The sequence below is a fragment of the Crocodylus siamensis genome, chromosome 3 (assembly GCF_052110815.1).
Source record: "Crocodylus siamensis isolate JL-2025a chromosome 3, ASM5211081v1, whole genome shotgun sequence".
In the NCBI taxonomy this organism is placed as follows: domain Eukaryota; kingdom Metazoa; phylum Chordata; order Crocodylia; family Crocodylidae; genus Crocodylus; species Crocodylus siamensis.
Window position 1 is genome coordinate 34671480 of NC_143397.1, and position 26241 is coordinate 34697720.

Below are 26241 nucleotides of genomic sequence, written 5' to 3' on the forward strand. Positions count from 1 at the left end.
CAGTGTACCACTAGCATTTTTCAAGTATAACGCTTCAGAGCATCTCTTAACTTCTATGAAACTAAGGCAACAAGTAGAAAATAACCACTTAATAATATAATGGGAAGAACATAAAAATAAATTTATATGTAAAATCTGATTTTAAAATATTTCAAATAAAAGATTTTGATTTTTTTTATCTGTTGTGAAATGATTTGATCTGTAATGTCTAGTTACTAGTTGGCTTTTACATTCATCTTCAGACATTTGTTCAAATTATTTCCCAAATGACAAGTGAATAAATTGCATCTGCCTTGAAACAGTTCAGTATGTAACTTCAATACTTCTGGTTTTCTGTACATATTGAGATATAAGATGTCATGGGTTAATTTTCTGTGCATGAGTCCTGCGTCTAACTTTTGTTTACAAAGGTGAAAAACATAAACTGATCTGCCTTTAGAGGTGTACCTGTAATGGTGTAGTACTGATCTGCCTTTATAGGTGTAGTAAATATTTAAGTGGCTGGATTTTATTTTGTAGTTTACAGAAGAAAAAAACGGTTATTTTTAATGAGGGGAATTGAGTAGAAAGTAGTGATTGACTTGCATGTGGATTATTGTTTGTGATGGTTATAGCAGTGTAAGAACTTGCTCTAATTTTACCTAATTTGGAAAATTGTAGTAGTTGTGAAGATCATAAATTAATAACTTTTAAAATCTTAAATTGGTTAACATATTGGTTTTCTTTTATATTGTGGAAGGGTCCCTGTTTGGCTTTCTAGAATTGTGCCATGGTTTTTTTTGCTTCTTCCCTAGTTATATTTTCATGTATTGAAACTGAGCAGAAATCAAGGTGAAATCATACATCTGTATAAATACCAGAATTGAAAATATTCCCATTTCTTCTCTTCTGCAGTTACAATCTGCAATACGAAGAGTGACGCTGGCTCAGAAAGCAGTGCCTGTGCTATGTGGCAGTGCATTGAAGAATAAAGGCATACAGCTGTTACTGGATGCTGTTGTTATGTACTTGCCTGCACCTAATGAACGTTCCTATGACTTCTTGTAAGTGCATTGAGAAGGTAAAGGAACAGGAAAATTATCTGGAAAAAGTACAAATTAAACCTATTTTATTTCCAAAATGAGACAATTTTTAAAGGTTTTGACTTGTTTCTTATTCATTTTGGAATACAGGGACACTGCATCTGATCAGGCTGTCTATCAGTTTGTCATTCTATCTACCCTTTTCTCCATCACTCCTTAGACGGTGTGGCAGAGAATGGACAATTGTGGGTTTCTGGAGGGTCTTTGGGTCCCCTGTCTCTATGCAAACATAACTTGAAGTGAAGTGTTTCTAAATAGCATCTCATTTCAAGATATACTATTTTGGTGTGCTTTGGCTGCTTTTATAATACTTCAGACGGTATGCTTTTTTCAAATGCAAAGGCATTTGAAGCACTTTAAATGTTATGTTTGTTCACAGCTCAAAATATGCTTTCATTGAAAATATAATTTATAACTACACAGCCAGTGCTATCTAAAATCTGTGCAGGGGTGGGGTTAGGCTTTTTACTGCATTGATTATATCACATTTCAGCATGTACCTGATTTTGTTGCCATTGGAACTACAGGGATTGATACCAATCGTATACATTTACTTTGGGGTATACATTTAATGTGGTGTTAATGAGAGCTAACAATTGTCACTACAGAAGCTTAGTTTAAATGAGTGGAAATGTAATTAAATGCTGGGGTGCCTTTTTTTTTTTTTTAACCAGTGAATCTCATGAAGCTTGTCCTAATTTGTTACCTTTATTTTTCAGGCAATGGTACAAAGATGACTTGTGTGCCCTGGCATTTAAAGTTATTCATGATAAACAGCGTGGGCCTCTAGTTTTCATTCGCATTTACTCAGGCTCTGTGAAACCTCAATCAGCTGTATACAACATTAACAAAAACTACACGTGAGTAAGAGTGAGTTGTGCTATTGGTTGTAGCATTGGCACTTTTGAGTAGCAATTAACATGAACATTTAACTTGTAGGGAGAGAATGAGTCGCGTTATCCTGCCATTTGCTGACCAGCATGTTGAAATACCTTCACTGACAGCTGGCAATATTGCCCTCACAGTTGGGCTAAAAAAGGTAAAGGAAAAATGTTTGCTTGCTTTATGGGCAGCTTACTTTGAAAAGGCACATTTACGTCATACATCTGAAAAACATTGTCACGCTCTCTTAGTTTAAAACTTTTTGCCTTTGTCATAAAATATTTGAGTTTGTTTCATTTTGTCAATATTAACATCTCTAAATAGCTAGCTGTATTTTTTTCCTTTTCAAATGAAAATTGACAGTATACCAACTTCAGAAAGTGATCTGAAGAAATGCCAGCTTAGTTGGGGAATAGACTGAAGCTGGTCTTGTAAGTGAAAAGTTTGTTTTTCTCATATACCATCAAATGTGATGTCAGAGACAGGGTTAAAATCAATAAATGTGAAATAAGAACTATGTTGCTGACTATTTTGTCCAGACAGTCACTGCAGCACCAAGCTAATTTACGAGCTACTTGCCAGTTTCATTGTTTAGGTTGTTAGTTCAGCTAGGAAGTCCTTTTTATCCTGGTGTTCATGTAGCACAGCTCAGTCATACTACCTTTTCTAAAAAGGATTCCATCTTGTACATGGAGGAATTTCTATACAGTTTGCAAATGCTTATACTGTGTTTAAAAGCAAAATGGCAAAGAAAGTATTATAATAGCTGGTCTGTTGGTGAGCAGGGTTACATAATTAGTGTTTCTGCTCTCCTGGCTTTTTCCTTTAATGTAATCAAGAGAACCCATAATAATTGCTTGTTTGTAAGCGTCTTTTGTGATGAAAATCAGTTATTTGCAAACAATACAGTGTCTTTGTTTGGCATGCTATAGAGTGCCACTGGAGACACCATTGTTTCATCAAAGTCCTCTGCTGTCGCTGCTGCCCATCGAGCTGGAAGAAATGTTGAGAGAAAGCAGAGTCGTAGCAGTGAAGTAGCAAGCCTTCTGTTGGCTGGTGTGGAGATTCCAGAGCCAGTCTTCTTTTGTACAATAGAGCCACCTTCACTGACCCAGCAGCCAGGTATAGCACAGCTACTTGAACAATTTTAGACCCTTAATGTGCACACACTAATATGGTGGGCATCAGTGAATACAGTAAGACCTCGTGATTTTGCACAAATGCCATGTTTCTGTATTTTGCTAATGTGGTATGGCTTTGCTAATATGGTGCGTGACTTTTGCATGATGTTTTTGGCTGGAAACTAAAGATTAGATTCTTGGTTCTTTATTGTAGAAGAGGTGGCATTTTTTTACTTCCCCCTCTCATTCCCATTTAAATGATTAGTTTTGAAGTAACTAACCTGCTTCTCCCATATCAGCAGATTTAGTATGGGTTGTCTTGCTCAGTAACCCATTATTTTTGAGTGAGAAAAACCTTGTTTTGTCTTTTTTAAAAGCCACTTTCATTCGAGATAAAAGTTAACTTGACATTCTTATATTTTTGTATGATGTAATAAACTCACATGAGTAAAGAGAGAGTGCTTTTTTTATTACCACAACACTTTGGGTTCACATAATCTGAGTTGAGAAGAGTATGCAACTGGAAATGATTTAGCATCTGAATTATAGGGCCAAAACATGTGTTTTTATGGCTATATTTGCAGTCTCAGTGATTCCTGTTGAGAGCAGAACCTGACCCGTGGGTGAACTTATTACTGTTCTGGGCTAGTCACTAGTTAGTAGCATTTTTCATACATAACGATATTTGATATTTTTATATAGACTTGGATAATGCCTTGATGTGCCTTCAGCTGGAGGATCCAAGCTTAAAAGTGAAGATAGATCCTGATACTAGCCAAGTAAGAATGTTAATATATTATTCATTTGAGCCACAGATTTTGAGGGTTTTGTTTTGTTTGTTTGTTTGTTTTTTGTTTTTTGTTTTAAATATAAACATATAAAACTCAGTATTACCACAATATATTTTACTGGCAGAAGGGTCAAGCCCACTCCCCAGTTTAGTTCACTTAAATATTTTCACAATTCAGGGTCAAAAGTGAATGCTCACATTATAAGTAGAATTACTGTGTTGGATAATCAGACTGAAATAAAACCCTTCTTTGTGAAGAGAGATTGAATGAGATTGCAAGATTATCTTCGTGCTATCTAAATAGCACATATTTTGTTTTTATATGAATTCTAAAAGTAAATTCAGACTTTCTAAACTGAAAAACTAATATGGGAAGAATGGTCAATTTTTGTAGTAATAGAGCTGTAGTTGCCATCTTCATTTAAGTGTGGGACCCAAAATAAGTCATAAAGCCTCCTTATTTCCACTTGTAATATCTGCGTTTCTTATAGGATCTTAAAAAAAGAAAAGGTAAAAGCATTTGAACAGCACAGTATGTAAAAGTAGGTTCCTAAATAATGTGTATTGAAAACCAATTAGGTGTTTCTGCCTACAACCCTACAAGCATAGGTTTTATTACCTTTTCTCACTTAGTTCATGCTTTTAACCAGAATATCCTTTGTGGCATGGGAGAACTTCACATTGAAATTGTTCATGACCGGATCAAACGTGAATATGGAATTGAGACCTATCTGGGACCTCTTCAGGTAGCATATAGAGAAACCATCCAAAACTCAGTTCAAGCTACAGGTAAAGTGAACAAGTGCACAGAGTATTAGCACTCTATCCTTTTGATGTATTTACTTTAGTCATTTACTGAAGTGGTTTTCTGATGTTATTTGTTTACCTTAAACCTTTAGATGGGATTGAGCTAAAACCACATGCTAAAATATTCACTGTATTTTATCCACAGATACACTGGACAGAACAATAGGAGATAAGCGGCACTTGGTGACCGTTGAGCTAGGAGTGAGTCCCTGGACAGGGGAGAGAGCAACAATACCACCAGTTGTTCAGTATGCTGAAAATTTCACTGCGCCACTTCATCCAGAGCTTCAGGAAGCTATAGAAAATGGAATTAGCAGTGCATCTCTTCAAGGTAATACAGCTGTTACAAGTAACTAAAAAGCTGGAAACTAGGGCTGTGCGACGCTTTGGTAGCCAATTCAGTTCAGAGGACTGAATCTCCAAATCCAGATTGAATTGGGAGACCAAGTAAAAGCTGTGAATCGATCTGAGGCGTCCAAATAGATTTGGAAAGGTTCGGCTGATTTCGGAGATTCGGCCATAGACTAAACAGGGGCTGTGCCATGGCTGCTGCTTGCTAGCCAAGGTGGAATGCGGGCACAGCTCGCTCCAGGAGGAAGGGGACAAGTGGCAGCGGGACATATGCCCTGCTCCCAGCGCTGCTGCTGGAGGAGTTGTGGGAGAAGCTCCCATGGCTGCCCTAACCAGCCCAGCCTCTGGCACTTTTTTTTGTGTGTGCATTTTGTTTAAAGCCCTGCACTCACCAGCTGCAGCAGTGGTGATTGGAGCTTCTGAGGGCTTGTGGCAGAGCACCCCACCGTGCTGCGCAGGGCGGTGAGGGACAGTGAGGATCGCCGCCCCCCCCAGTGCAGCAGCTACTCCGTGAACAAGTGTAGCATGGCTCGGCAGGGTGCTGTGTGCTGTCTCAGAGCTGGAGCCACTGGGGCTGAGCGCTGCTGGGCAAATCAAACTGGGGGCTGGGGAATTGAACCAGTTCAATTCCCCTGGGAGCTGGGGTGACTTCATGTGTCAGCCGGAACCCGGCAGCACTCAGCCCCAGAGGCCCCAGCTCCCAGACAGTGCGCAGTGCCCTGTTGAGCTGCACTGCACGGGTGCCAGGTGGGATTGGGGGGGGGAGAGGGGTGGCGGCAATCCCCACTACCCTGCGCTGCACGGGGAGGGCTCTGCCACATTCACCCAGAGGCCCCAATCACTGCTGCTGCAGCCGGTGAGTGCAGGACTCTTTTTTTAAAGTGCTGGGAGGCTTGGCCGGGCTGGGTGGGGATGCGACTGGGCAGAGCAGCCATGGGGACTTCTCCCACGGCTCCCCTGACCCAGGGAGAGGCAGGCACAGTTGGAGGAGCCGCAGGAGAACCTGTAGCTGTCCAGCTGTACCTGCCTTTCCCCAGCCAATCCATATCATTGAATCTCTCCAAATCGGTGCTGAATCCATTCAGAACAGTGATCTAGGCCTCTACTGGAAACCATATCTCGTAGATAGAGCAGCAGTTGCTTATTGAAGAAGACTGATCACTGCTGTTTTGTTACTAACCCTTTTAACTTCCCAAAACAGAACATTAATGTAGTATGAGTAATAACTTCTTCCAGATCACTCCCTTTCTGAAATAAAATCCCTGGCAGAGGGAGTCATGAGAGAAGAAAAACTTTTTAAAAGGGAATGTGAGGAGTTTCTTCTACATCATTCTTTTGTGCAGAATTTGCTCCCACTTTTTACTGTGGAGTGAGCCTCAGTTCTGGTCCTTAAAAATTTGTTCTGTGCTGGCTCAGAAACTCCATTTGCAGAACCTCCTCAGCTGTGACTGGCTTGTGTCTAAATACCCTTCCTTAAAGGGATTCAGGAAAGGTGATGGTGGCAGTGATAAAACTAACATTAAGAGAAGGAATGAGAAGTAGCTCTATTCATCAGAGGGAGGAGGACTGTCAGGCTTCAGATAAATGCAAAAACATTTCCCCTGGTTAATATGAAAAACAGCATTGAATGGTAACGCCTTGTTCGTTCTTTATGTAGGACCACTGCTAGGATTCCCAATTCAAGATGTAGCAGTGACTGTGTATTCAGTGACTTTGCACCCTGATACTTCTCTGCCAATGGTGTCTGCTTGTGTTTCTCGTTGCATGCAAAAGGTACAACAGAACTAGAAGAACTAATGTAAAATAGTTATGCTGCATTGTATTAGTAAAACAAACAGTAGTTTGGTAAATGAGATGCAGCCTTTCTGAAGTTGCAATGTAGGTTATTATCTGTTTCTTTGTTCCATGTTATGGAATTCTTAAAACATGAGGGATGTCTAGAATCTTCCATTTTTACCCTTGTTACTCTGCAGGATTTTCATGACCATCATCTCTAGCAAGGTAGTTTTCAGCAAAATACTTGAACTTAGCAAAGCATCCTTGGTCTCTAACAAGAAAGCCTTTGATAGTGGTATAAATCTTTACACCTGGAAAATGCTCATTGCCTCAGGAATATCTGGATTTTATTGGTTTGCATATTTTATGATTTTAAAAGATTTTTTTTGTACAGATGTAAAATGAACACTCCATTCTTATGTAATGTCACTTCATATATTGATCTAATGAAACCTCCATATATGATGTGGAAATATACTATTATGTGCATCTTCCGTATCATGTATGTATGTATGTATGTATGTTTTTGAGTCTTTTCTGACTCTTCTTTCTCATTAATTTTTATTTTGTAAGATTATAACAGTACATGCAATCTTTCTTGTTACAATTCTGTTTTTTGTAGGTATTCTCTTAGTGACGCTTTCCACTTTTCAGCAGTCATATATCATAGTTAGTGTCAGTCAAAAAGGAATCCTTTGTTATAAGCTTTCTGGTGTGTTTTCAGTGAAAGTCACCAGTGTATCTAAGGCATGAAGACATGGAATGAAATCAAACTGTCTGAATCCGTAGAATTGAGTAAAGTCTTGAAAAATCCATTTAGAAACCTCTAAAACAGTGGTCTCCAACCTTTTTATAGGGAAAATCACTTTTTGTAAGTAAAGGGCATCACCCCAGGATCTACCACCCCCCCTCCCAGCAAGCCGCCAGGGTCTGACCCCACTCACTCAGCCCAGCCCAGGTGGCAGGGGGCATGGCTCATCCCAGCCACGTGCCCTGTTGCTCCCAGTTGTGGAGCCTCTGACAGACTGAGATTGACTATCAGAGGCTCCATGATAACCAGTTGGTGCCCACTGCTTTAAAATATTGTTTTATTGCACTGTGGAAATTACACAAAGGCTTTCTCTTCTTTTTTTTCCCTGATTCCTACTATTTTGTTTGTGGTTTATTTTTCCTATTATTATTATTTTGCTTGTGTGTCACTCTGGGTTGACTAAGTAGTATATGGCTTCCTGCACACAGTGAAGTCGGACACATTTTGATGTTATAATTGAGCTGCTTTTTACAATTCTTCTCTGGCATAAACTGTTCAGTCCTTTTAGTGATGATCCTAATCTTCCAAAATGGTAGTCTAGACCTTTAATTTGTCACACCTGGCTTATTCTAGCTTTTTAATGCTTCCCCTTTTGGCCTTTCTTCCCCTATAGCCTTTCTTTTAATACACTGACTTGCAGTAGCCAGTTCCATATCACTATGTTATGACAGTCTTTGGGACATTATACAGATGTTTTCTCCTAGGAGAGTCACTGCTCTCCTAGAGTAAAAATGGCCACTATAGGAAAAATTTATTTGGGAACAACCTGAGTTAAATAACTCCTTGGAGAGTTTCTCTTGGGGCAGCAGATCTCTGTAATGCCATGGCTTCTCTCAGATTAGAACATCCTCTTCCCCACAAGAGACAGCTTGCTAGACTCTGCTGCTCCAGAACATTACCTCTTAGTACACTGGTTGTCAACTAGGGGTATGTGTACCCCTAGGGATACTTAAAAATGTTGTAGGGGTGGGGCTCCTGCTGCTCTGTGCACCCCCAGGGAGGCCTGGAGGGCACGTGTCCCCCACAATCTGTGTGTGGGGCAGAAGCGACTGTCATTATGCACTGGGCTTTGTGCCTTGCTGCAACTGCCCCAGGAGCAGTGCAATGCCATGTGCAGCAGCCCCCCCCCCCCCTTAAATTTTAATATAAAGGGGTGCATGAGCTGAAACTGAGCCAGAAGTGGTACACTTGTTAAAAAAGGCTGAAAACCCCTGCTTAGTACATCAGAGATGACAATAACTGATTGTCTAAGGTGAATATGAATGCGTATGATAAATTCATAGATTATTAGGGGCTGGAAGGGACCATGTAAGATCATTGAGTCCAGCCCCCCTACACTAGGCAGAAAAGACAATTGAGGTCAGGTGACACCAGAGAGGTAACTGTCCAGTCTCCTCTTGAGGATTTCCAGGATAGGTGATTGCACCACCTCTGGAGGGAGTTTATTCCATAGTCTGGGCACCCTAACCGTGGAAGTTTTTCCTAGTGTTAAGACTTAAACAGTCTTCCAGTTCATAGCCATTACTTCAGTTTTCCCTGGTTATACTCATTATTATGCCGTAAGTTTCCTTTTCTCATTTAATATGCTTCATAGGGAAACGCACCTTGAAGTAGGGAGCATGAGACAAAAGTAGGTGTTATAAGCTATACATTTTACAATATTGCCTGTTTTATATGGAAGAATTTGTTTTTATAAAGGAATAAGGTAACTTGTTTCTTCTCCACTTCAGGCTCTGAAGAAAGCTAGTAAACAAATGCTGGAGCCCTTGATGAGCTTGGAAATTACAATTAATGAAGATAATCTCAGCACAGTACTTGCTGACCTTGCCCAGAGGAGAGGCAAGGTACAAGAAATCCACACTCGCCAAGATAACAAGGTTGTGGTTGCAGCTGTTCCGTTAGCAGAAATGATGGTATGTGGCCAGATTAATTGTGAGAACAATTTCATTAAAAAAAAAAAAAGTGCCCTTGTTTAATTCAGTTTTCATATGAGTAAATCAGGATCCGGTATTTCTAATGGATGAAAGCTCTTAAGCAAGAGTTCTGGAGGCTGCATGTCTGAAAGTGTTTCTTACAGCTGTGACAAGAGAATGATGTATTATTGTTTTGCATGAATCATGTACCAAACACTTTTTTTGTGTGTGGCTAAACTACTGTTGGAAATAGGATAGCTTCATTTCAGATACCATGTTAAAATAGTTAATGTACTCGTACTTAGTGGTTACAGCAGCTTCTTCACCAACTAAATTTGGCTAATAAATCAGTGCTTACCTTCACTGTACCCTGGACTGGCAAAGTAACATTTTAAACATATTTTGTGTTTGTCTAGGGCTACTCCACAGCTCTGCGCTCTTTAACATCAGGCTCTGCAACTTTTACTTTGGAACTGGCCAATTACCAAGCTATGAACATGCAAGAGCAAAACGCATTGCTTCAGAAGAGAGGGCTCGTGTAATCAGAAGAACAAAGATTTACTTTATTTTCACTAAAATGTTTCTTGGGGACATGTTTGCCATAGCCACTTGGCAGCAAGGAGGCTTGTCAAAGAGTACATGGCTTTAGCTGCCTTAGGATTTCAAACTATCCAGTGGAAGGTTTAAGGGGAAAAGATAAGCCTGCTGTGGCATGCTGAAACAGCTTGGCAGTTTAGATGATATAATTTAAATAAAGTTCTTCCCCAAAAGCCATTTAAGAAGAGCTGCAGTCTTGAAAGCAACATTCCAAGCCCCTACAAGAAATGTTTCATCTACAGAAATAAACTTAAGTAATGGAAATTATGTCACGCTTCACTCTTTCTTGGTTTGATCTTCAGAAGCATGTGAGGATGCTGCTCTGACGCACTGTCATGAATCATTTAATGAGCTTTAGTTTAAGTGCCTCTGATGCCATTTTGAAGTGTGGAGATGCCAATATGTGAGATGCTGGGGTGACTTTAATTAGAGCAGCTCTGAGAGCCGCTCAAATTAAAGTGCCCCTCCCCACCACACATCTACAGAACATGGGTAAAGATGCCCCAGGTGATCATAATTATTATTGTTGGTGTGTGAAGCTGTGAGGATGTAAGTATAGTTTTCCTTCCCATTAAACTCACTCCTGTCAAGCACCCGCTTTGAACACTTTCAAAACACCTTTGGATGCTTATCTTGCTGGGATCCTATGATTCCTAGTGACTTCCTGCCCCTCGGGCAGTGGCCTGGACTTGATGATCCTCCTGGGTCCCTTCCAGCCCAAATGTCTATGAAATCTATGCAACTCTTTGATCCAGGGCATCCTGAACTTAACTGCTAAAGCAGCATAAAAGAGAGTAAACAGACTATGTACTTTATGGCAAGATGGATAAGGCAAAAAAAATCCTTTGAAAGAAAGGGGAAAATACTGTTTAAGATAAGTGTAGAATTTTTTTTGTAAAGGTGATTGTGCCTAATATTAATTGACTCATTTGAAATAGAATTCTTAGCTCTGTTATACAAGCTCAAAGTCTAGCTTGAGGTATGAATCAACCCTTGAGCAATGATGTGGGGGTTAGCCTGTCAGTAATTCACTGTTGTAGATTTTCAGTACTTGTTGAAAGTTACCAGAGAAAGAAGCACAGAAGAGACCTACCTAGTTTCATTTTTCCCTTGCAAGAGTTACTCAAAGTAAATTTAAGGATTAGACATAAATTGAGACCTGCTCTTTCCCCATGCCCTCTAATAACCCAGCCAAAGTATGTGAAGAAATCAGATAAAACTTACCTCTTCTACACTTACCCCAAACTTTAAATACTCTTGTCAAATATATATGCTTACTTGTGTGCGTGTGTGTGCATTATAACAGCATTTGCCAGGTAATGGATAACTATTGGCAATAAGTTCTACTTTGTACAAAGCTATAAGCCAAAAGGATTTGTGTCCTTTTGCCATTTACTAATACTGATTGATCATCTGGTTGCGGTAGTCATGTTGCAGGATGCTACTGTAAAGAATCCCTACATTAGTTGCAAGTTAAAGATGCATTTACATCGGTGTCAGGTAATGGTATAGGTGCATGTTGGAATTATATGTTTTTTTAGGTATGGAAAAAACCTGTCATTTATAGTTTGACTGAGGAAGTTTTGGTTGATTGGTTAATCTCTTCACTCCTAGTGGGTTTTTGAATATGGTTTTTATTTCTTTTTTAAAAAGCAGTTTTTATTCCACCTAAGGCTTGTATAAAATTCACATAATTTTTATTCTAAAAGTGTAAAATTAACATCCAACTTTCAAAACTGTTAGTGCAAATCTCATCCTGAATATGCAGATTCATTTCCTTTGGAGGCACTGTAGGTGATTTGGCAGATTCTTCATGTGGTAGTTACGGGCCTCTAGCTTCATTAGGACAGTATCCAGCGTACACTGGTTGAGCTGCTATTCCACGACTGTTAAAATAAAATTAGTCTGATTATACTACATGTTTAATAAACTACTAGTAAAGAAACTAAGACACTAGCATTGTTTATAGAGTTGATTAGAGCAGAATTTTATCCTAGTTGTCCATCCAAGAAGTGAAACAATGTGGGGTCCTATTTAGGGAATGAAAAGATAGCCAAATTTTGAGGGTGGGCATTCATAATTTATACCATTAGATATGCAACAGGGTGTTGTCTAATCAATAATGCCAGCATATTTAGGACTTACAGGGTCAGGAGAAGACAGCTTGGGGTGCTGGGGTCTGTGCAGGTTGAAGGACTGCTTAACCCTTTGGAGAGAGTAGGGTTTTCTTGTTGGGTGGCCTTTGTTCTAATAACTGTCTTGGGTGCTTTAAAGGTGCTTCCCCTTTGAAGAGAAGTTCCCCTCAGGAGATAAACTAGAAGAGAGGGTGGGGAAGGCAGGGAGGGTTAGGAATGGAAAGGCTGGGTTCTTGAGAGAGAGGCTGTCCCCTCTCCCTCAGCATGATTAAGAAACTGGCTTCAGGGCAAACTTGAGACCAGTTTCAAACTGGCACCCCCACTTTTCTGGCCAAACATTTAGAGAATATTAGTTTGGTGACTGTTCAAGTCCATCATTAACGTAGCAGTCACTCCATCCCTTGGGATCATGTTGTCTCTCAGTACTACTTGGGGAGCAGGACGGGGTGGTTGTTGGTTTTTTTGCTAAGGTGTTCCAGAAGTCATGTGAAGATGAAGTTAGACTTGGTATCACAGTGGATCCTGAGCTTCCAAATAAGGCTGCATTTTCAGCCTCTGTTCTAGTCAGTCACGTAGAAATAAGAAACTACAGTATGGACTGAAGATAGTTTGAAAGATGGGGGCAGTAGTATTCCCAGTAGAGTATGGGGGCAGTATCCCTAGAGCTAGATATTCTAGTAAGATAATCACTGCAACAGGTGGTTCAACCCTCAGCCTGTGTGGCTTTCCAAGGATGCAGAAATTTGGCAGGGTTGTGGGGAGTAGTGGTAACTAATACTGCCATTTCTCCCTTGTCACCAAATTTCCAAGTTCTATAAGCAGCTGACATGGTCTTGTGCACAAGATCCCACCAGCGCACAGGGGACTGGGGTTGAGGCAGCAGGGTCTGATCCAGTGTGTGCAGGGCCAGGGCGGTGGGCTGGATTTGGCCTGGAGTCACCCTGCAACTTTCTTCCAGCCTCTGGGGCCAAAGGTTGAGCATTGCTGTATCCACAATAGCCAATGTTGACACTTAAACTAAGTTTCAGAGGTACAGTAGAAGGAATGACATGGTTAATACCCAACAACCAACCACTGGCCACAGCTCTGAAAGGCTCTTAAAGGTTTTACCCTGACAAAGATTCATGTAGTACATACTTAATGCAATGTAAGAGCTCAAGTGTTTGCCTTTTGAAGGAGAGAAACTGTAGTTTCTCTGGAGTCTGTTAGACATTTAAGAAATCCTGAAGAAGAGAAAGTAGCTCTTGCAGATAAGGCTTCTTTGGTGTTTGGTTTTGATTAACGGGCTGCTTAAAGGAAGTAGACTTTGGCTCTTGGTATGAGAAGGAATACAGGGATCAAGACAGAGACTACAGGGATGCATATAACTCTCCACCAGCATTAGTTTGACCTACAGGAGGATTTAGGGTCTCCAAAGTCCAGAGAACATGAGAGCTACACCCAGGCTGTATTGTCAGAGTCTAGAAAACGTAAGTATCTTTGTTCTTCAGCACCGGTGTCGTCATTCATCATCTATAAGTTCTTCAGATAATTTAAAGGTGGTTCTTGGCTGAGGACTTGATGCAACAGATGTGATATTTTTTTTATCTGTAGTTGCCACTGTCCCCTGGATGGTTTATTCTTGCCCTTATTACATGGAATTGACAGAACACTGGAAATAATACACTTCCAGTATAGAATTAAGTTCCTCCTCATCCCTTTTCCAGCAATCCTTACAAAGCCTTCTTTAAAAACAGACAGGAGGTAAGTGGCATAGAAATACTCAAGGAAAGGCTTATGGCTTTGTCTGCATACAGAATTCACAGTTGGTAGGGTCGGAAGGGACCTAAGCAGATCATCTACTCCGATCCCCTGCCATGGGCAGGAAAGGATGCTGTGGTCAAATGACCCCAGCTAGGTGGCTGTCTAGCCTCCTTTTGAAGACCCCCAGGGTAGGGACAAGCACCACTTCCCTTGGAAGCTGGTTCCAGCTCTTAGCCACCCTGACAGTGAAGCAGCGCCTCCTGATATCTAGCCTGAATCTACTCAATCGATTTATGGCCCTTGTTCCTCGTTACTAAGTGTGAATTAATCTGATTCACACTTCCACACAGCTGCAAGTGACTGTAGCAACTTTATCTTGTCTGCTTGATAAATATAAGACTGGATCAACTTTTCAGTATCCCTGAAAAGGATATGCAATATAGCTGTTTGTAGATTTGTGACTACAAAACCTGCCTTTATGCTCTTTAAGCAGGACTCTTGACCTTTTAAGAGAGAGTATTTTTTCAAGAAGAAAAGTGGACATCGGCTCTAAGGAAGAACTCTCTTATCAGGATAACTTCTCAAACTTAAGACTTTGAGTGTGGCATGACCTTGGCTGAGTGTTTGACAACATAAAGGAACATGCAGAATTCAATAGGTCTGACTGTTCTTGATGGCTTCTGAAATGCCACCAGGTTCTGCAAGTGTAGAGATAAATACTGTATTTTCACTATTTAAAGATGATGCCTTTCCCCATTTAACATAGGAGGGAAAGGTCCTTGTCTTAGAATATGGGGGGAGGGAGGAAAGACACAACAGGGAGTTGCTGTGGCTTGGGCTCCAGCCTCTATCTGAGGCCACAGCTGCTACTGGCCCCCCTCCCCCTGCCTGGCTGTCTCTGCATGCTGTGATCTCCCCATCCCTCCCCACAACACAGCCTCTGCTCCCCTGCCTGCCTCTCTCCCTTCATCCCTTTCCCTTGCTCTGTCAGCAGGCTCCATCCATGCTGCAGCCTGGGGCACTGAGTACAACCTCAGTCCGGCCTTGTAGTAGCAGCAAGCAGCCTACATAGCTGCTACACAGCTGAGACAGGACCACATTTAGTGCCCCATTCTAGAACAGGGATGGATCCTGTTGGTACAGAGCAGTCTGATGGAGAGGGGCTAGGGAGATGACGGGTAGGGGGCAGAAGTGGCAGGAGGGCAAGCACAAGTAGGGAGTAAACTTTGACCAACCTCCCCCACCTGCCAGTGCCTGCTTCCCTGCAATGGTGGGAAGAATGAATTAAATTAGATTCTATACATGGAAAATAAGTTTTAAAAACCTGCAATTTTTCCATATATAGAATGTAATCATAGGGGGAGATGTCTTAAATTCAAGTCATCTTAGATTTGAGTAAATACAGTACTTCCAGAGTGGCTTTTGGTTTAACAATGAGAACAATAAGTCCTTTCTAAAGATGAAACTGAAGTTAGCAAGTTAAGTTTTAAAACTCAGGACATATCCATAGCTTCTACAGGCCAAACCCACTGCACCCAGAAAGGGCCTTAAGTAGCTGAGGCTGCACACTCTCGGTGCATGGTTGTCATGGGAGACTTTAACTACCCAGACATCTCATGGGAAGAGCACTCGGCCAAATCAGATCGGTCACAAACCTCTCTCACGTGTGTGGATGAGTTCTACCTGACCCAAGAAGTCTATGAGCCGATGAGAGGTAAAGTGTTGCTGGACCTGGTACTGGCCAAAGGAGGTGACCTACTCAGCGACCTACGAATCGATGAGAAGCTGTGTGATCACGACTACAAGCTGATCACCTTTACTATCAATCGCAAAGCTGGCAAGTTGGTCAGCAATACAGAAGTCCTCAACTTCAGGAAAGCCGACTGTGACAAAGCTCAGGAAGCTCGTTGTCACAGCCTTAAGGGACCACGACTGGACAGGAAGGGGAGTCCAAGAGAAGTGGTTGCTCCTCATGGCAGCGATCCTGACAGCACAAGGGATGGCTATCCCAACTCAGAGGAAGGGTAGCAAAAGGGTGCAGCAAACCCCTTGGCTCAGCAGGGAACTTGAGGACCTCCTACACCTCAAAAGAGAGACTTACGAAGGATGGAAGTACCACCAAGGGGGAGTACTAAGCACTGGCCTAAACCTGCAAGGAGCGGATCAGAAAAGCCAAGGCTACAACCCAGCTCCATCTGGCTTCACATATCAAGGACAACAAAAAGTCCTTTTCCAGATATGTAGGGAGTCACAAAAGAAGCAAGAGTTGGACCCCTGCTGAACCAAATGGGACAGCTGATAACCGACACCCAGGAAAAGGCCAATATGCCTAATGGGTACTTTGCATCTGTCTTTCATCAGTCCAATGGGACCGCCCTACCTAGCAAGACGCAGGATGGCCAGGGTGAGGGCGTGTTTATACCCAGCATCAGTGTTGATCTAGTAAAGGATCACCTTGAGAGGCTGGACACCTTCAAGTCAGATGGTCCTGACAGATTACACCCTAGAGTACTCAAGGAGCTGGCAGGTGTCATAGCCCAACCATTGGCAGGCAAAAATATTTGAAAACTCATGGCACTCAGGTGAAGCACCTCACAAGAGAAGGCTGAGGGGGGACCTGGTGACTGTCTATAAACTCACTAGGGGGGACCAGATGGGTTTGGGGGAGACACTGCTTCCCCTAGCGCCCCCTGGCATAACAAGGAATAATGGACACAAATTATTGGAGAGCAGGTTTAGATTAGACATCCACAAGAACTACTTCACAGTTAGGGCGGCTAGGAGCTGAAACCTACTTCCAAGGGAAGTGGTGCTGGCTCCTACCCTGGGGGTCTTTAAGAAGAGGCTTGATGCCTACCTGGCTGGACTCATTTGAATCCAGTTTTTTTTCCCGCCCAGGCAGGGGGTCAGATTTGAAGATCTACAAGGTCCCTTCCAACCCTACTTCTATGATTCTATGACCTGAAGACTGGAAAAAGGCCAATGTGGTACCCATCTTCAAAAAAGGGTGGAAAGTAGATCCTCGGAATTACAGACCAATCAGCTTGACCTCAATCCCCGGTAAGATTCTGGAGAAAATTATCAAGGAGACACTTCCAGATAAGCTGGTAGAGGGCAACACCCTGAGGGACAGCCACCACAGGTTTATCACAGGTAGGTCTTGCCTGACCAATCTCATTTCCTTCTATGACTAGGTGACATATCACCTGGACAAGGCAGAATAGATTGATATCAGATATCTGGACTTCAAAAAAAGCCTTTGATCTGGTGTCCCATGAGCTCCTCACAGAAAAACTGGCCAACTGTGGCCTCAGCTTCACCACAGTCTGATGGCTGGGAAATTGGCTCTGAGGTCAGACCCAGAGAGTAGTGTTCGATGGTAGTGAGTCATTATGGTGTTCTGTGACCAGTGGCATCCCCCAAGGCTCTGTCCTTGGACTGGTCCTCTTTAACAACTTTATCAACAATGATATCAAAAGCACACCGGCTAAGTTCGCCAACAACACTAAACTTTGGGGCATAGCATCCACACCTGAGGACAGGCTAATGATCCAGGCTGACTTGGATAAACTTAGTGAGTGGACAGAAACAAACCTGATGATGTTCAATGTTGGTAAATGTAAGGTACTCCACCTGCGGGGGAGAAGGGTGGAATCCACAGCATGCTTATAGGCTAGGCAGTACTACATTTGCTAGCACCACTGCTGAAAGAGACTTGACCACAAAATGAACATAAGCCACCAATGTGATGTTGCAGCTGGCAGAGCAAACAAAACTTTGGCTTGCATCCATAGATGCTTCTCAAGTAAACCTCAGGATGTCATCCTCCCACTGTACTTGGCCTTGGTGAGGCTGCAGCTGGAGTACTGTATCCAATTCTGGGCTCCACAATTGAAGAAGGATGTGGAGAAGCTTGAGAGAGTCCAGAGGAGAGCCACACACATGATCAGAGGGCAAGAGAATAGGCTTTATGGAGAGGCTGAGAACCATGGGACTCTTCAGCTTGGAAAAGCACAGGCTCAGCAGGGACCTGATGGCTGCCTATAAGTACATACGGGGTGTGCATCAGGATCTGGGGGAACGTCTGTTCACCAAAGCGCCCCGAGGGATAACAAGGACCAACAGTCATAAACTCCTCCAAGACTGTTTTCTTTACTGTCTAAGCCCTCAAGACCTGACATAGACTCCCTCCAGAAGTGGTGCAGGCACCTACTCTGGACTCATTCAAGAAACGTTTGGATGCTTATCTTGCTGGGGTCCTTTGACTCCAGCTGACTTCCTGACCCTGGGGCAGGGGGATGAACTTGATCTTCAAGGTCCCTTCCAGCCCTAACTTCTATGAAATTTCTGAAACCTCTCTGTTCTACCTAAGCCCCAGGACCTATTTCTCCATCCTCCCCTTTCAGACAATGCCTCCATTCCCTCCTTCCTCATGCCACAGGCTGTGTAAGTTCTCCCAATTTTCCATGACAAGCAGCTCTCAATTCCTCTCTTCCCCAGCCTCCTCAGTTTCTTTGCCCACTACCAGTATATAAATCATTCAGGGTGCCAATATGTCAAACTATTAAGAGGAGAAGTAAACAGTAGGAATATTATGCTATAACGGATTAAGAGTTGAACACCAGGTTGGTCCACACAATCGCAATCCTGCTTGAAGCTACAGCTGTACTATAAAACTAGTAGGGGTTTCATAGATTCCTTACCCCTCTTCTGGCTTTCTAATCTTCCCCCCTGCTTCCATCCCAAAAAAACACCACACCAAGGTTCTACTCACTACTGCCTAAAATAATCATTTAAACTTTGGAATTGATTAGACAGGGTGTTCAAGAACCATTTTATACAAACAGGCCAAAGACTTAATGCAGTTATGCCATTTGTCTTAAGCCTAGTCAATAAGATAAAAGATTGCTGTGTAAGTGGATTGTTTTCTTATGGTTAATTCCATGCTTGAACGTATTTGAAATTCACTACCTGACTGAATTAATCAGTCAAGTCTTACTATAACTATTAATCTTACCTGAGCATGCGACAACGATGCTTAGTCAGTCTGTTATAAGCATCACTTAAATCAGTCACATTTTGGCTGCTCCAAAGCCTCTCTGCAATGGCACTTGCCCGAGGCCTGTACAAAGATATTAAACATCAGTATTAGAAGCAAAATACAGGCTGAAATAATAAGCTCTGGCTCATTGCTAGTATAGGTCAGTGGTCCCACTGACCCATGGCATATTGCAGGATTAGTTCAGGTCCATTTTGATTAAAGTTTTCTGAAATCTAAAAGGGAACGAGAAGTTCTGTACCACAATCTTGGTGTGAGGTTAGTTGCATCCACAAACTCTCCCCAAAGGCAGGCTTCTCCACCTATCACCAGGCTTTTCTGCTTTTGACTCCCTGTATTCAAAACAGAAATAATTTGGAAGTTAGAAACTCCAGCATATGCATGTAAACATAGTGTACTTACAAGTAGTCTATGATGAACAAAGCTGAGGGTAAATAAATGCTCCAGTTTCTAGACAGCTACTTATACAGATCAACTAAGAGTCATTTTATGGATGTACAGATAATAGGTGTATGGATAAAAGCTATAAGAAATAGAAAGGACCAGTGATTTGGGCATCACTACAGTTCTCATATGACTTTGGTGACAGTAAGGTAGGTTGTGAGCAAATTACAATGCAAATAACGGAACAGTTTAAGCAAGCCATAAAAAAGGCTGGACACTTGGAATCATAGAAAGTTAGGGTTGGAAGGGACCTCAGGAGATCATCTGGTCCAACCCCCTGCTCAAAGCAGGACCATCCCCAACTAGATCATCCCAGCCAAAGCTTTGTCTAGCTGGGTTTTGAAAGCCTCCAAGGATGGAGCTTCTACCACTTACCTGTTATTTAGAACTTGTAGGAAGTCTTTAAAATCTACCTTTTAAAGTTGCCTCAAAAGTTTCAAGTTTTAGTCAAGTACTGCAGGACACAGCGTATTAGGACTGAGGGAAGCTTTATATCCTCCTTAGAACATGAGTAGGGGTCTACTCAAAATCAAAGCAGCCGGCTGATTTCGCAGGCAGATTGTGGGGCCAGCTGCCATTTTCATGGGCTTATTGTGGTGGGCTCCCCCCACACCCCCAATGCCTCTGGCCAAGAGGCCCTGGTGGCCCTACCCCTTGCCACTGATTGGGTTAGAGCACTGTCTGTTGTGCAGCCCCACCCCTCACCGCTGATTGGTGGAGAGGGGTGGGGCTGCACAACAGGCAATCTTCTCAACCAAATCACCAGTGGGAGTGGCAGCCATCCTGCCTGCTTGCCCCTTTTATAGAGTGTGAAATCAAAAGCTTCAACAGGAGGGACCGAGGACACCCACTCCAGAATACCTGACAGCCTGATGGATTAGGGAACTTACCTGAGAAGCTAGAGATGCAGGTTCAAATTCCATTAAGTGAAGAACGAAGCTGAACCTGGGTTTGCTACCTTCTGGGCAAGCATTCAAAACCTTGAGCTAGGGGTAAAAGGCCCATCAGCACTGCCTCCTCCCAGCAGTTTGAATCTACCACCAAAAGTAGTTCCAAAGAACTACTGAACAAGGGAGTTAACACAAGTCACCACCTAGAAATAGCCAGAATTGTTTTTGGCATACTTACAATTCACCAAAAAAAAAAAAAAAGGTTTGACCAGGTCTAATTATGACAGATTAAACCCCAAGTCCATCCAAACCAGTATCATGTGTCAAAGAATGGCCAGTACCAATACTTCAGAGGATGGTGCAAGAAATTTAGCCTGATGTGGGAAATTTTACCTCAGCGCACACCCTAATAAAAGTTTAGATAAAATATCTCACTTCAGGTTGCAAGTCTCTTTCAAAGTTATGTTGGATTCTATAGCTCTGCCATTGCATGCATCTGTTTCTAAGCACAGAATAATGGCTGTATGTTAACAACATTTCATGCCTTTTGAGAAGCCACATACAAGTTCAAAAGCAATTTAACAAACCAAGGAAGTTGAGTGGCTCAATGCTGTAGTATTTCTTCCAGTCTTGCCCATAACTAATGTAGTCCAAGTACCAAGGAGCTGCCAGGATAGTGGTGAACCCAGCGTGTGTTACACGACTCAGTTCTGCAGGATACAGGTTCCCAATCCACACTTCAACTACTGTGTCTGGTTTTAGCTAGAAAAATGAAAACGTGGGTTAAAGGTGATTTTGCCACTAGTCCCACCACTAAACACCAATACTAAGTCTCATACTTAAGGGGATTTTTTTTGTTGAAATGAGCATTTAAAAAGTGATCACAGGCATCTGTTTTGGCTTTCTTTTGAAGTATTGATGCTTTGCTATAGAAGTTTTTAGTTTTGACATATTACTACTAAGCCTGTTTGTGTTAAAGGAGTTCATAATACAGCGTAGCCCAGAACATGCGTTAGCCCTGTAAGTATTCAACTGAATGCGATTTTCTTCCATAAGTTATCGTCAGACTGTCAGTGACTAACGTTTGTTCCAGATGCAGCTTTAGGAGTGAACTCAGCCCAAAAAAGGGATTCATTATTTCTCCCACCCTTTCAAGAGACTTGGAAATTCCTGTTCTACCCATTTTACTTGCCGGATACATACTGATTTGAGGTTGACCTCAATCCTGTGCAGCTTTACCATATTTAGTCAAATTGAAGATGAGATTTTCCCCCCACCCAATCAGCATGGGGATGGGTGGAAGCTTCATTTTGGATTCATGTACCAGCCTGGGGTAGGCAGCAACTCAGAGGTATTACCAATGAAGCTATACTGACAGAATAACTTGTCAGCTTAGCTTGTGTATTTCAGGGATGCGGTATAACTAACCCAAAAGAATAATTCCTTCTATATCTACAGTAGGAGTCTCTTCCGACACAGCTATACCAGCATAACTATTTCATCAGAGACTTCATTGTGTTGATGTGCATATGTTAATACATACTGCATTTTTAAGCCTACTGTATTGCTAATGTTCCTGCCACACATTCAAATTAAAACTCAATAGAAACCAGCTGTAAAGTTGTTGCACATTTTCAAGCACTAATTTGTAGCTGCTTGGCTCTTTTTACAGATGGAGCAACATTTTTATGGGGTGCTAATTTTGCAAATTTATTATGCAATTAACCAGTTAATTGTGTAATATATGTAAGATGTGGTAGGGGCAAAGCAATGCATCTGTCTACTTGTCAGATCTTACCTTTGCTCCATTATCAAATACTTCCTGCCAGACAACATAGCCTTTGTTAAAAGAAGAAACAATATCCAAGATTCTAGAATTTAAAATAGAATTACATGTAAGAACTACCACTATCACACTTCAGTCTTGAATTTACTGCAGATATATTGACCTGTGTCATGTTTGTATCTTAAAAAGCTTTCTAAAAAAAAGCATATCAATCAAGATGATGAGACTTAAGCATTTCTTAACTGTCATTGGTCTGCCCCATACAGGACACCCTACCTATGAAAACGATGTGCAAACATATGGCTATACAGCATCTGGATGTTTGTGACCATTAATGCAAACTAGTGTCTCCAGCCAAAGACTCACTACTACAAAGTCAATGGAGTTGAACAGCTGCTTAAAAGCACTGGAGGTAAGTCAATATCAACAAAAAGGAATGAAGAAAAAATGGTTGTACAAAAGAAACAAAGGTCCTTCTAGTATACTAATTATAAAAGCTAACTGATCTCAGATTTACAAGTGATATTTAAAGTGATATGTGCATTTAGATTGCTCATAACTTTAACATCCAAAAGTGGTGTACAATTTAATGCTAGAAGTTTGAAAGAGGGGGAGTGGTCTCCTAGGGCACTTTTTCATGTGCTTCGGGGGTGGGAGTGGGGGATGCTTTAATTAGAGTGCCTTGTGTATCAGCATCCCTGTACTTAAAAACGAGTTTTAGTTCAAGTTCCCTCACCACCATTTCTAAGTATGGGGATGCTGATACACAAGACGCAGAGACTGCTGGAGCATGGTAATTGTCCTGCTCCCAACTCAATTAATAAAGCCTACTCCAGTGTGCTGCAATTACAGCACATCAGAGCAGCTTCTGCACTCATTGCCAGGTTTTGTGTGTTACTCTAACAGCAGCAGCAGCACCTCCACCACATACATGCTACAGTCTGATTTAAACCAATTTTGATTTTAAGGATAAGTTTTTGGAGGCTAGGAAAAAAGAGCTGGGAAGAACCTGAAGCAAAATTACTTACTTCTGAACATAGTAAGATTCCAGTTTAGCATAGTCAGTGCCAAATCCCTGCTGCTTCATGAACTCATTCACATCAGGGTTAGATTTCCTTAGAAAAAGGGGGAGAAAGCAGTAGTATGATACCCAAACCCAAATTCTAGTAATGGTTTTTGTATGCAGCATACGGAATGGGGGGGTGCCAGATAATAAAATATGCCAGTTATCTGAAAGGCCTGAACAGGTGTCCTTGCCTGTTTGGGCTGCTACCTCTCCCACCATGTCTGGGGTGCCACCCCTCCTGCGGGCCCCTAGGGACAGGGAGGCGGGCCCTGTGCAGGCTGCTATGCCCTAGGCCGTGGGGGCTCAGCAAAACTGGAAGTGCCACACAAGCCGGTGTGCCAGTTAATAGAGCATTCCGGCTTGTAAGGTGCCAGATAATGCAGCTTTTACTGTATTTATTTTGAGTGTTTTAAAGCATCAACCAAAAAAAAAGTTTCTAGCATGGCTGTCTAAAACCTACCTATCCCCAGGAAACTCAAAGTGCTGGAAACACTTCAGCTTCTTGTAGGCAAGTAATCTAACTAGAATTAGACGAAGCCTTTTGGGTCAGAAGTTCAGCCCCTATATCAAGCAGGGAATGCCATAGTTCAAAGCATTAATTGGTTTAGGCATTAATACCTGCCTAAACCAAGCAACTCTCTCATCATACCAGCAAGTGAAGTCCACTTCATCTCCCCCCAAATGGATGAAGGCTTCAGGAAATGTGCTACTAATTTCTTTGAAGAATGCAGTCATAAATTTGTAAGTTGTATTCAAAATGGGGTTTACAGGTCCAAAAGAACCACTTGGTTGTTCTCCATTGTAACATGGTGTAAGGAGGTCTTTTTGACCTAATAAAAAAAAATGATAGGAAATGCAACATTATGTAATCTTTATTATAGAAAAAGTGGTTCAAACTTCTAAAGTCCCAAGACTAATTATGTATTATTGCAGTTTGAAATGAGAAAACAGGAGTGTGGGGATAAAACGGTTTGTCCAAGATGATAGAAGGAATCCAAGATTAGAACTTGTGACTTTCCATCTGTCATGCCTGTGTCCAAACCACACATTATTTACAGAACCTGTTACCAACTGGACGCATCCCTGGATGGGAAATTCCACAGTAAGTCTAAAAAAGAAACAAAGTCACCGCAAAATTTTCCTAGATGATCTCACTAAAGATTTCAGACAGCAGCTTCCAGACAAACTTTTCTGAGGGCTCTCTCTGTGTCCTGCCCCTGCCCTGGCCCCTATATTAAAATGCTTCTCATAGCATTGAGTAGGATAGAGTTTATACTCCAAAAGTATTGAGACAAAATGTAGACCAAGCAACAAGGGGAAGACGCAAAAGGTATGAAAGAAGAAACTGTGCAGAAGTATTGCCTCCTGCCTTATCAAGATGCATAGGGTTCAAATTGCATTAACAAAGTTAATGAGACCAGAACAAGAATTTTATAATGTTAGTGCTACAGGGAATGGTTGCTCCTTCATTTCTCTCTCTTTTTTTTTTATCTGTATTGTCTGCTATCTGAGTAACTTTACTACAGTATAGATGCTCCCTGCACCGTGCCCTCTGCTGAATGCAGTCAGCAAATAAAAGCAGCACCTCCTGGCCAAAGGTCTGAACTACAGAAATAGCAGTGCCACCTGGTGGTGAAAGAAAGTAATTACAAGTCTGAGTCACTGGGTGTTTGCATGCCACAAATCCATAGATAGGGCAATGGAAGCGGTGGCGATGCAAACTAAAACATGTCTGAGCAGCTTTAGTTTAACACATCGAAAAGACTTTTAAAGCAGTGGGAAACCCCACCTGTGCAAACACAAACACAGTTGCGGTGGCATAAACAGGAAATCTCGTGGCATGTACAAACAGCCACAGGCTCCTAACGACTGGGTTCTTTAGCCACCTTACCCACCACCTAGCTGCAAAGCTCCATTTTCCTTACAGCAATTAATGCAAAACAACATGAAAAGATCATTAAAGGAGCCAAGGGAAAGAGGAAAAATTTGCTTCATTCTATCCATTTCATATTTTTACCATTTTTATGGCTGTGGAATTTCTCTACCAAGTTTCTTTTCATTGCCTGTAACCCAGTGTTTGGTCACTTGACACTAAGTCTTAGACTTCTGTCACTCTTGTAAAACAGCAGTGTTGATTGCAACTGAGAAAGTTAGCTAGCCAACTACATCTCTGAAAGAGTCCCCCAGAATGCTGGGCCAAGCAAAACACCAACAGAAATGGTCTCTCTTGAAGTTAAGAGATTCAGCTCTGTAGTCCACCTGGTAGATTTTCCTGACTACCAGTTGTTATATCTACATAAAAAACAAGAGACCATTCTATGTCAGGGACTTAAAAGTTGCTGCTTAGAAGTATAGTGTACCTTGAGCAAGGCCACTAGTTTTTATGGTAACATTACACTGTGTCACCTTGTGAGAGGCAGATGTAACTTACCTTTCCCCCAAGATTGGGTATGTCCTGGAGTATCAAATTCTGGGATAACCCTAATGCCTCTTAACCGAGCATACTCAATCACCAGACGGATGTCAGAGAGGGTATAGACATGGTTATAGGAATAGGATCCCTGTGAAATGAAATGGTCAGATATAAAAGACAGTTTTTTAAAATAAAAGGTATGTTAGGAACTTATAAGACTCCAGTTCCATTTTTTTGCAATTACTTTAATTAAGACTGAAGCAATTAGGTAAACGGGCCAAAAAAACTGCACCAAAAGCATTAAGTGCAAGTCAGAGATGGTTATGGTCAAAGGGCAGACTGGCCCAGAGATGCTTTTTTGCCGCAGCATGACATCTGTTTTCAAGGAGAAGGGTCTGTGACAATGAAATTAAATCAGTTACTTTTTTCAGATGAAAACAGACCTGACAGTATAAGCAAGCTGCTCTAAGTTATGGATCTGTCATATACCTTCAGCAGACAGCTTTACTGTACAAACATTTCCCCCCTACATTCATCCTTTTGCAACAGCAGTTCTGGTGCTGAAATATCATAGG

General features: G+C 41.8%; 2 protein-coding genes across 4 annotated transcripts in view; one reads left to right on the top strand and one right to left on the bottom strand.

Annotated features, from left to right (window-relative positions):
- GFM2 (GTP dependent ribosome recycling factor mitochondrial GFM2) overlaps window positions 1-10397 on the top strand; it is a 28751-nt gene extending 18354 nt beyond the window's left edge. For both annotated transcript variants that reach the window (XM_090038101.1, XM_090038102.1), the window contains exons 12-21: window positions 895-1043; window positions 1802-1942; window positions 2022-2121; window positions 2897-3086; window positions 3788-3864; window positions 4526-4664; window positions 4828-5013; window positions 6691-6806; window positions 9351-9533; window positions 9950-10397. In XM_090038101.1, the coding sequence (XP_089894227.1) occupies window positions 895-1043; window positions 1802-1942; window positions 2022-2121; window positions 2897-3086; window positions 3788-3864; window positions 4526-4664; window positions 4828-5013; window positions 6691-6806; window positions 9351-9533; window positions 9950-10075 (1407 nt within the window). In that variant the 3' untranslated portion in view covers window positions 10076-10397. The remainder of the gene's footprint in view (window positions 1-894; window positions 1044-1801; window positions 1943-2021; window positions 2122-2896; window positions 3087-3787; window positions 3865-4525; window positions 4665-4827; window positions 5014-6690; window positions 6807-9350; window positions 9534-9949) is intronic.
- The window catches only part of HEXB (hexosaminidase subunit beta), a 30712-nt gene continuing 11295 nt past the window's right edge, over window positions 6825-26241 (bottom strand). Inside the window, exons 7-14 of one of the 2 annotated variants that reach the window (XM_090038104.1) lie at window positions 25685-25814; window positions 23903-24083; window positions 23216-23302; window positions 22200-22272; window positions 20989-21163; window positions 19309-19399; window positions 19026-19130; window positions 6825-7551 (exon numbers count right to left, since the gene is read on the bottom strand). In XM_090038104.1, coding sequence (XP_089894230.1) covers window positions 7530-7551; window positions 19026-19130; window positions 19309-19399; window positions 20989-21163; window positions 22200-22272; window positions 23216-23302; window positions 23903-24083; window positions 25685-25814 — 864 coding nt within the window. In that variant the 3' untranslated portion in view covers window positions 6825-7529. Of the gene's footprint in view, window positions 7552-11805; window positions 12017-19025; window positions 19131-19308; window positions 19400-20988; window positions 21164-22199; window positions 22273-23215; window positions 23303-23902; window positions 24084-25684; window positions 25815-26241 lie in introns of those variants that run through there. The other variant, XM_090038103.1, reaches the window with a different exon arrangement.